Genomic DNA, 10,808 nt, shown 5'->3' with positions numbered 1-10,808 from the left:
GAGATTACTTTTATGAGTGCGCTCTATATGTAATCTGATGTTTATATGTGTGTAATGTCTGGGCCTCCACGTCTTCATATGTTTCATAAGCTATGCAATGTGGACAGAGAGTATGCAATATGTCGCTGCAGAAATATAAGATTGGGGTAAAAAAACGCATTTGGTATTGTTTGGTATTACCAAAATCTTTGTTTTTTTAATTATAATTAATCTATTAATTAATTGTTGATGTTACTTCTACTACTACTTCCACTACCCTTATTTATCCAATCTCAAACATGTACTGTTATGTTTGATGTTGGGAAAATATTTCAACTGTAAAATATTCAGATAAATATTTAGTATATAAATTAGAGATAGGGAAAATTAAGGTTTATATAATGTGTTTATGTGAAAACAATATAGGAGGATATATTGTTAGTAGATTTCAGCTCTTAAATATTGGTATCGGCCTCAAAAATCCAGTAATGGTCAGGCTCTAGCAATGATAGTTTTTTTTTTTTTGCCAAAATCAAATAGGAAACAAACCTTTAAATAAAAGATTGCAGGTTCATAACTATAATATGAGCTGTGTTCCAGGATGCACATCACGTCTAAGTTTACATTGAGTGACATGTGTGAGGATACTTCAGAGCTTATCAGTCTACCCGTTTCTAGCGGTGGAAGAAGCACTCAGATATTTTACTCAAGTAAAAGTAGCACTACCCAGAAATACTCCATTAAGTAAAAGTCCTGAATTAAACATGTTACCTAGGTAAAAACCCATTAGCATCAAAATATACTTACATAATCCCAAAAGTAAAAGGACTCAGAATGACCCATTTAAGAATAATCTATATTATAATATTGGACTATAATTACTGAAGCATTAATGTGTACATCACTTTAATGGTGCAGCTGGTAAAGCTGAGGCTGATTTTATACTTTATATACTGGTTAGACGGACAGGTTAATGATAATACTCATGGCATTTGTCCAAGGAATACCTCTGGAATGATACATCATAATAATCTGACTGAAGCAGCTTCTAAAAATACCCCCACCGTCTACCACCAGAGTAAACTTTCAAGTCTGCTTAGTTCCACTGCCTGAGTCTATTTTGGAGAGCTCTACAGGCTTAAGAACTGGGTCGGAATCTGCATTACAAGAACAGCTTTACGGGTTTCCCTCTGATTGATTCAAAATGTCACAGGCCCTGTTCTGCCCCTGGGCATCCACAATCCCACAGCTGTGACTGGGAGGCCCTGTGTGAGTGTCTGTGTTAAGCCTGCACAGTAGCTTACAGGAGGCATGTGACCTCCACCCTACCTCCAGATGTACTCCATCACAGGTGTCCAACTCTAAACACGGTCCTGCCCATAACTCGTGTGGAATCTGCTCCCCGTTTCCATCCATACAGCTTTCTGGCCATTGCCTGATCAATGAAAAGAGGACACCTGCAGATGAGATCACAACAGTGTCTGCATGCATATTATACAGGATGCAGGTCAAGCAGAAATAAAATAAGCTCTCAAGTGTGCAGTGTAAACAGAAAGAAACAGGGTCACAATGAACACAATCAATTAACAAATCCAAAACAAGTACTATTCAGGTTGAATGGACAGAGATGTAGGCTAAATCCTACAGGCTTTGGATTGTTATCTTTAGGGAACACACTATTACAACTATTGACCTGGGCGGCTCTCAGACAATGAGAACAAGAATGCAAAGTATTTCAGTTCTCAAAACAAGGGAGCAGTGAATAGGGCAACCTTGATTTTCTCAAAAGCTTAGAAGCTGTGAGGCGTCCATAATGCTACTTTAGGTATGGTGACATAATAAGTCATTCCAACTTTTTTTTTTTTTTTGCATTATAGTCTGAGATTATTACCCTGTAGAAAAGAATAGGTGTAAAAGGTTAAGCATCCGCACTGACATGGCACATTATTGACACGAGGTGAGGTATTTTGCAGTGCAGGTAACTTTGCGGTTAGCTTTTTGCTTCTATACAACTCAGGAATAAAACAGGCTACGTTGTGTTTCTGACAAATGTTGATGCACATCTGCGCCATGAAGGGTAAAATGTGACATCCTATGTAGCTGCGCTGTTATGATACCTTCTCTCTTTCTCTTAATGATGACTATTCGTGAGCAGAAAGATCTGTCTGCTGTCATATCAATAAGTCAGAGCTGCAGCAGTGACAGCTGAGGGCGATGAGCATCAGCATCGAGGCAAAGGAACAGCTGTAATGAGGAGAGGGTGGGGGTTCAGTTCTGGAAGATTCTGCAGGAATCTGACGAGTGGACCCCATTTCATTCGTTTATTGTGGGGACTGTTTCTCTGAGCTAGGTGGTTAGCCTTCCCTGTCAAAGCCACAACGTACACACTGTGGTTGGGACTAAAGGTTTTAGGGTGAGTTCTCTGGCCAACATTTTAGTATACATGCTTGCTTGTCACCATCAAAATCTATGGGAATGTGTATATCTCTAGATGTGTTGGTTGGACTTGACGTTGCATGCTAATAATGTCTCAAGAGATGTCATTTTTCTTTTCACTTAGCTCATTTAGCTAAGCTAACCTGACTAGCCGTCAGCCTGCTGGTTATTCAGACGAGTTGACGCTCATTAACGCTACTGAAGCTGATGACTCAAGCTAAGCACATATCGATAGGAACGAATATCCATTGTCCTAACAGTATAATTACACCTAGGTCTACTTATTGTTGGCGTCTGGTGTAGGGCTAGCTAACCTAGCGTCAAAGAAACTAGCGGTTAGCTACATTACGTTAGCGTGCTAACGCTAGCTTGCTAGCGAAATTACAACTCGTTTATTGGATCCAGCAGAGGTGTAAGGTTGGCGCTACCAGTGCTATTTCACCAGTTATCATATCCAGATAATCATTGCTGCTTTGGCATTTAATGCGGCCTTACTAACGCTGCTATTGGTAGCATTTATTTTGCTGACATGAAACGCCTTGTAGTTGGTGTGTCAACCTCTCCACACTGTCAGTGTTCAGACAGATTGAGCTAACGTTAGCTAACGTTAGCCAGCCCGGTTGTCTGACAATCATCGGCATCTCTTTGTTTTGTGTGATGTAACGTTATAAACCACCACAGCAACACAGTTCATCTCATCAATACGATATAAAATGTTACCCTACTCTAAATGTGTTTATTACAGAGCCAATGCCTGGAATAGACTGATACCTACTCCTCACTGCAAAGATGTCAAGTAAGGAACTGGGAGTGTTTGAGCTGGTTGTGATATGAAGCTCTTTGTAGGCGATTATATAAAACGCATAATCAAACACATCAGACCTGCTGTTTCCATATATCCATGTTATATAGTGATATAACCAGAACACTGCAATATCAGAGTGTATCAATGGTTATCAGAGAATCCAGATGATGTAGGGGTACTTTGTTATTGATGGGTTATTTCATGTAGAAATAAAGCATCTTAAGTAAACATCACTGGCAAATAGTTAGGGTTAGCTAATAGTCTGCTGTTTCACTGGACTGATTATTGATGTCTGATTTGGACCTTTTCTTTCACAACAGAGAGACCATCATATGCCCCTCCCCCTCCCCCTGCCCCTACAACTGTAAGTACCCCTACCTCAGAGTAGCAACAATCTTCTGGGTATCCCAAGTTAAGCTGATGTTTGGAGACTCCATTTTAGTACCGTTTATGCTTTAGCAAAATATCTTTTTCAAAAAGATCCACTCTTTTGTGTATTGGTTAGTAACACAGACTGACTTAAAAGACTATTTCCTTATAGCTCCAGCATGAATGCAAGTTTCTTTATTTTGCATTTCCACAGCTTATTTCATTGGTTTCATTTCTCATTCATATTTCTGTCTCATTTGTTTCCATCAGCAAATGCCCAACACTACCGGGTTTGTGGGGTACAACCCATACAGCCACCTGGCCTACAACAACTACAGACTGGGAGGGAGCCAAAGCAGCAACAGTCGGGTAACGGTATGAGTATTAACATAGAGTTAAAAAAGGTGACTGAAAATGTCAAGCAACTGGAGAAATGAAAATCTGTAACAGTTCACTTCCAGTTAAGTTTCACACTTAACAGTCTGCTGACTCAGACAAAGGAAGACACTGCAGAAGCCTCTGAGAGCATCAGTAGCATTGGTGCTCTTCACAACATCGAGCTTTGCTAATGAGATTAGATGTATATTTGCATTTCCATGGTTCAAAGAGCAGATGCTGCAAAATTTTCAGCATGAGAAGCCGAACTCGTTCCATTACTGAGACTGAATATGAAATGTGTGTCATTCCAAATGTCCTCTGCTGCCTCCATCACAGTGCAGACTGACTAAAAGTCCATCTGTGTGTATTCAAAGACCACCTGCCTTTCAAAGTCTGCATTTCTGACAGCCATGTTAAGTAACCCATGCCATCAGTGTTGCCATGGCATTACAGACTCTCTGCTCGGCATGGCTCTGGCTGCTGAGCAGTAATTTAGTCGCTGCATGCAAGCTGTGGTTGGCTGACTCTGATAATGGCATTATGGGCAAATCTCAGCTTAAGTGAGATTTTTTTTTTTTTTTCACAGTCGGCACTATTCCATTGTACTCTGTTGGGTTCCTGACTTGTGTATGGCCTCAAACTGACATTAATTAAATCATGTTAATTGAAGTGATACAAAGTTACTTTGATGCATATTGTAGTTGATTTCAGGTCCCATTTTTGATAGATTTATATCAAATTACATAACTGTGCACCTGCACGTAGTTTCACAAGATGTACTCAGCCTAGATTAGTTGTTGTTGATCACTCAACAGCAACCAAGCCTTAAGGTGACTCTTTTTCTTTGTTTACCAGAATTCTTCGGGAATAAATATCCCAAAGCCACCCAAACCACCTGATAAGCCACTGATGCCATATATGAGATATAGTCGTAAGGTAAGTACACAGTATTTAATTGCTACCTTTTGCATCATCGTGTGCTCTGTTGGAAGACAGGGATGCTTTGCTTTTAAGATATTCTGTCAGAGTAAGTAAGATGTACATTTTGCTTCAGACAGTTAATAGTTGTTTATCAAGGTAGGTGTGAAGCCAAATTAAGCCAGGACTTAGCTAGGACTGTCCACACCATGTAGTGGGATTTATCAACTTGGAGATGGAGCTTAAAGCACACGGCCTCCTCTGGTTTGTGACCTCTCTGCAAAGAGATAACCACTTATAGCCCCTCCAACCCAACCCAACCCCACACCCATGTCTGGTTCTCATCACCAGGTTTGGGATCAAGTAAAAGCCTCCAATCCTGATCTGAAGCTATGGGAAATTGGGAAGATAATCGGTGGCATGTGGAGGGACCTCACTGATGAGGAGAAACAGGATTATTTGAATGACTACGAAGCAGAGAAGGTTGGTTGTTTTACAAGGGGTGTTTATGGGGTTTTTCTGATGGGTGACCAGTAGATGTGTCTCCAACAGTTGTGGGTCCCTCCAGTCATCATTCCTTCCTTTCTAACAGTCCTGAGTAAACCTCTTTCCTTATCTTGTCGAAGTTAATTGAAAACGAGGGTCCACATGTTGTGCCTGCTTGCCATCTCTGTTTCCTTGTCATCCCTGTCATCTTTTCCACCGTAGATTGAGTATAATGAGAGCATGAAGGCCTATCACAACTCTCCAGCCTACCTGGCCTACGTCAATGCAAAAAGCCGGGCCGAGGCAGCTCTGGAAGAGGAGAGCCGCCAGAGGCAGTCCAGACTGGACAAGGGCGAGCCTTACATGAGTATTCAGCCAGCAGAGGATCCAGATGGTAAGGCCACTCAGCTAAATGCTTTGTCTCCCAAGGTTTAGAGCACCGTGACAGAGCTGTAATTACTGTAGCACGACCACACAGAGTTGCCAGTCCGCACACCCAGAAACTGTTATCTTTTTCCCTCCTCCTACACTGCTACAACTGTCCACATTTTTGGTAATGGTACCTTTCAAACGTCATTTCTGCTTTTAAGCTGCAAAATGGAACACAATTTGTCTTTGTTTTGCACAACAGTTTACATTTGGTAGGTATTCTTGGCATTGGTTTAGACATAATTGCAAAATTTACATTCTTTTCTCTGTTGTTTTAAAGACTGACGCACACACGTTAGAGACACAAGCCAGAAGAAGACGTTTGAGTTACACCCACCTCAAGGAAATGATGCTTGTCTGGGGTCTGGCTGGGTCACAGTAGACGATAATGATGTACAGGAAAACTACAGATAAAACCAATTGCTATTTAGAAACACCCCAGACCATAAAAATGTCAGAGCTGGTATCCCAGTGGGTTATGTTCTCAACAGACTGCACGTACGTCAATGATTAAATAAGACTTAGCTCTCCGGGTGGCTCCATATTGAGAGATTGTGTTTTAGTAATAAAGTCTTTCAGAAATTCTACTCTAAGCTGCTGCCATACACTCTTTTCTCCTTTTCTGTTTTAAACAGCATCATAACAGCTCACAGAGATAAAGGGCCTGCTAGAGTCATAGAGTCAGAAGCAACAGATGGACCTATCATACTCTGTTTTAAAAGAAGTCTGTATGGTGGTTTTTTTTTCAGCAGTAGAATTAACCTTTTTTTTTAACCAAGTTTTTCATACGTGTAGTGTAGTCGGGGAAATATTGGACATTCAGCAGGTGCCATCGTTTTACTTTCATTATGTCAAATCTACCTGAATCAACATTAATCATGGGATATAGCATTGTGCTAAAAAGGAAATGAATGAGATTGAATTTTGCTGAATTTGTGAAGTAGAGAGAAGTGTTAACTTCTCACACACCAAACTTCAGAATTACCTCTTTTGACTGTTTCCTGTTGTGGTGTCAAGACAACCCGCGTGAGCACCTTTGAAACTTTAAACACGGCAAATTAGATTCATTTATGCTCTCTGGAAAGTTTCAAGGGTGCACACATGGGTGCACAGCAGCAACAAGTACAGGTGATATCTACTGTGAGCTATTGTGGCATCACAGAGGTTTAGCAAAGTTTTGCTAAACCTCCAAACATAGTGCCACTTATTAGAATTAGAATGACTAATTTCAACTTTACTGTGAAATGTATTTGTGAATACAACTATATATTTACCTTGTAAAAGCTACCGGTAGAAAGATTTTTTAAAATTCTATATATAAATGGATTACATTTACACATTTGGTCTGTAATTGGTCCCTTCTTTAATTGTCCAAATTAATTGCAATCAATTAATTGCTGTGCAATCAAATATCTAATAATTTACTAGCTAATCCTTTGACATGATCTTGTAGATCCTCCATAACATGTCACTTTTATTATATCTGTTTCCACTCCAACATACTGTATGTAAGTCACTTTTTCAGTGCTGTAATTTACAGAACTTTTTTTTTAGTACAAAAAGCACATTGTTTTGTACTCAGTGCTGTCCTGGATTGGGTCTTGAGCTCTATTGAAAACCTATAAACTGACTTGAGGATAGCTGTACATACCAGAGTGGCTTTGCTCGTTTCATTTTAGTTATTGTTTTTTATTAGTTTTTGTTTTTTAAATTATAATGGGGGTATTTGTCAGGGGCAAGATTTAAGAAGTTCAGAATAGGTATTACAGTACAAACACATTGCATCGCAGTCATGTAGACATCCCAGTCTCAATAAAAATTGAGCACCAATGCCCCCTCTTACTGGTTGTGCAGACTATAACGAAAGACAATTCCTCTTTTGTAAGTACACAATAGTTTTTTTTTTTTTTTCTTTTTCTTTTTCTTTTTCTATTAATTCAAATGTTTTTTCCCACCTAATTTTAGTTTTTAGTTTTGGTTGATCATAATGACCTTGGTACATACACATACATTCTAACAAAGCCTGAGCAGAGGAGAATGGGAGAGAATTAGTTAAATACAAATGCACCAAATTGATGGCTCAGGCAGATCTAAAGCTGTAATCATTGTCAAATTTGCTTCCAACAGTACTGCAGTTCTTAATTTTACGCATTTCCTAAATTAATAAACAAAGATAAAATCCTATTTGAATCCATCTGGACTTAATTCTTTAGTATGGAAAAAGTAACTAGGGATGATTATTGTCTTATGGCACTGTAAATGAACTGTATTTGGATTTTACTTTCCTGCACCCTCATCCTGTATTTAAATGGAAAAAAAGAGTATACATTTAAGACAAAGAAGAACATTTGCTGACGAATGAAAATTGCAGACTACATCTGTCCACATAGAGTGGGTTATAATTAACCGCTTGTCCCATTCACCCAACAATAACGGTTCTGCTTTGCTTAAGGATGTATTTTGACATAATGACCTATACTTAACTCTCTCTGTATAAATATTGAGCAATATCCTCCTTATGTTTATAGTGTCTTGATACAGCAGCATTTGCATCATTTTGTTTTGTATCATTTGTGCCATAGTTTGCCGAAGCCTCTCATACTCCCTGACAGTGACTGTAACACATCTCTACTCTTTGGCTTTTGACAGGTGTGTAAAAATATATTTCTTAAGACAACTGTTACAACTCAAATGTTTTTCATGTCTTCAGATTACGATGACGGGTTTTCTATAAAGCACTCAGCTGCATCTCGTTTCCAACGCAACCACCGTCTAATAAGCGAGATCCTCAGTGAGAGTGTAGTGCCAGATGTGCGGTCAGTTGTCACCACTGCTCGCATGCAGGTCCTCAAACGCCAGGTCCAGTCTTTAATGGTACACCAGGTATGGTCAAGTCGCGGTCTTCTAATTTTCACATAATGGTGGCATTTAGCAAACAGCTTTGTCGGGGCTAATAATGTAATAACCGTGTTGGCCTGTGTGTCTTATGATGCAGAGAAAGTTGGAGGCAGAGCTGCTTCAGATTGAAGACCGCCACCAGGACAAGAAGAGAAAATTCATCGAAGCCACAGAGTCATTCACAAATGAGCTAAAAAGGGTACGGCAGCTTTTACATCAAGCTTGGTCATTGCTTACTCGCACGCAAGCTTCATTTTGCATGTTTAACTGTACAGTGTGCAGCTCTGGTTATGTGCCAGTCTACGTCTGCCTTACAGCCACCAGCTGCTGCTAACTCCATCCACATGTTCTGGCAATCATATAGCTGTCATCGTTCACAATTTGTTGCCCCCATAATAACTGTTGTTCTGAAATGAGATTCAGCATTGTGCAGTTGAAAGCCTCTGCTGATCACAACAGGTGGCGCCATTTATCCTTTTACAGAACTTCTTACAGCATCCTTTCACTGACTGAGAAGTAGCAGTTTAAAGACTAAGCATGCACTAAAGCATTGTTGTAGTTAAGATCAGATTTGTGCACATTCAGTGACATCATTAGTTACATTTAAGTGTAAAAAAAACAATTCTACTTAGCACGTACAGCATGCTCACGAGTGCAGTAGTTGCTTTCTACATTAAGTCCCCCATGTACTGTACTTTTAAGCTGTGCTGTATGAAGGTGGAAGTGGACATGGAGAAGATTTCTGCAGAGATTGCTGCAGCAGAAGAGGCAGCACGCAAACGGATGGCAGAACGAGAGAAAGATGCAGGAGACCGAGGTGCACGAGAGGCCCCCACCTGTGTCTTAGCAGAAGAGGAAAAACACATTTGTGCAACACATGGCAACAAGTCCCAGCAAAATCCTCTTAGCGAAAGTAGCAACAAAGAAGGCGAGGAAACAGAATCCACCACCACAGACACTCCAGGTGAGCCACACTGGCTTTTTTTTTTTTTTTTTTTTTTGGCCTTTGTGCTGTTTGGCTTATTATTTTTTAACATCATGTCATGTTTTTGTTTCTTTGACTCAGGAAAGCCGAAGACCTCAGAGGAGCTTGAGGCTCATCCAGGCAGTGAGGAGGGGGTGTCGGAGGACAAGGAGAGTGTGCCAGAGGCAGCCATGGAGGAGGGAACCAGCGACAGTAACACAGGCTCAGAGACCACCTCTGCTCAGACAGAAGATGCCCCTACCATTGAGCCATCAGAGGGCAAAGCAAGAGCAGCGCACTGAGCCCACACCTGACTGTCTGTGGACTGTCATTATGTCTGTTGGCCTCTGATAACATATATTGCACAGTGTCATCTCAGTTTGTCAAAGCATATGAAGAGCCTTCAGATGGGCTCAGTATTTCACAATCAAAGTTCACAGACATGCGCTGAATACACATAAATGAAAAATATAAAGCACTTGAAGCCGACAAAGCAATGGTCCTGTCTAAAATCATTGGCTGCTAAGTGTGCCACAAAAGCCAGTGTGAAAGCACTATATTGTCTCCACAGGCCTCATTGCAATTTGGAAGAACCCATACAGGCCCTTCTCAGCACATATTGATACATATCTCTAGCACTATGTCTGGCAGATCCCAGAGAGTCGCAAATTAAGACTGGCTATATGAAAAAAGCTGTCATGCGAAACAAACATTGTTCAGTGTTATATTTAACGTTGTCCTTTGTATTGTAGTGTCATTGTTGCTTTCATTGTTATTTTTGCATGTTGCAATCTTTTAAAATAAGTTGGCACACTTGTGAAGAGTGGAGCTGGGCGACCATCTCCTTTGGCAGGAGAATATTTGTTTACTCTCTGTATCAGTATTACAGTGACAGTATTGTCTCAGGAGTTTGTAGTCATTAGTAGTAGTTATTTCTGTTATTTATTATTGGCATTTTATTATACTTGTGTATTGGTTGTCCTGGGCCCAGCCCAGTCCATCCATAAATATATCACATGATCATCAATGCTGTATAAAGCTCCACTACCAGTGTTCTCAAGTTTGCTAGCTGTCAATCAAATCAAAAGCTGTACGCTTAGAACATTTTATGTGTTATGATCAATATTGCAATTTTCAGCAGAAAAC

The 10,808-nt window shown here is 40.2% G+C and overlaps 2 protein-coding genes across 5 annotated transcripts in view; one reads left to right on the top strand and one right to left on the bottom strand.

Annotated features, from left to right (window-relative positions):
• LOC127354704 (zinc finger protein Aiolos) overlaps nucleotides 1-10,808 on the bottom strand; it is a 51,523-nt gene that overhangs the window by 29,984 nt on the left and 10,731 nt on the right. Inside the window, exon 2 of the mRNA XM_051384812.1 lies at nucleotides 1,309-1,414. The gene's annotated coding sequence lies outside the window, so the exon portion shown is untranslated. The remainder of the gene's footprint in view (nucleotides 1-1,308; nucleotides 1,415-10,808) is intronic.
• Nucleotides 2,014-10,155, top strand: LOC127354707 (SWI/SNF-related matrix-associated actin-dependent regulator of chromatin subfamily E member 1). 4 transcript variants are annotated; one of them, XM_051384823.1, is made up of 11 exons: nucleotides 2,014-2,392; nucleotides 3,161-3,211; nucleotides 3,541-3,584; nucleotides 3,860-3,964; nucleotides 4,823-4,903; nucleotides 5,237-5,368; nucleotides 5,594-5,765; nucleotides 8,511-8,683; nucleotides 8,796-8,897; nucleotides 9,416-9,662; nucleotides 9,765-10,155. In XM_051384823.1, exons 2-11 carry the CDS (start codon nucleotides 3,205-3,207, stop codon nucleotides 9,962-9,964), a joined length of 1,263 nt encoding a protein of 420 aa, XP_051240783.1. In that variant the 5' UTR covers nucleotides 2,014-2,392; nucleotides 3,161-3,204; the 3' UTR covers nucleotides 9,965-10,155. The 4 variants fall into 4 exon arrangements, with proteins under 4 accessions (XP_051240783.1, XP_051240784.1, XP_051240782.1 ...); XM_051384822.1 differs by having other exon boundaries at nucleotides 2,025-2,392; nucleotides 3,860-3,958; nucleotides 9,401-9,662; XM_051384821.1 differs by having other exon boundaries at nucleotides 2,032-2,392; nucleotides 9,401-9,662.

This window comes from Dicentrarchus labrax, unplaced genomic scaffold, assembly GCF_905237075.1.
Source record: "Dicentrarchus labrax unplaced genomic scaffold, dlabrax2021, whole genome shotgun sequence".
NCBI lineage: Eukaryota > Metazoa > Chordata > Actinopteri > Moronidae > Dicentrarchus > Dicentrarchus labrax.
Note: the sequence above shows the minus strand (reverse complement) of the source record. Positions and strands in the feature narration are given on the sequence as shown.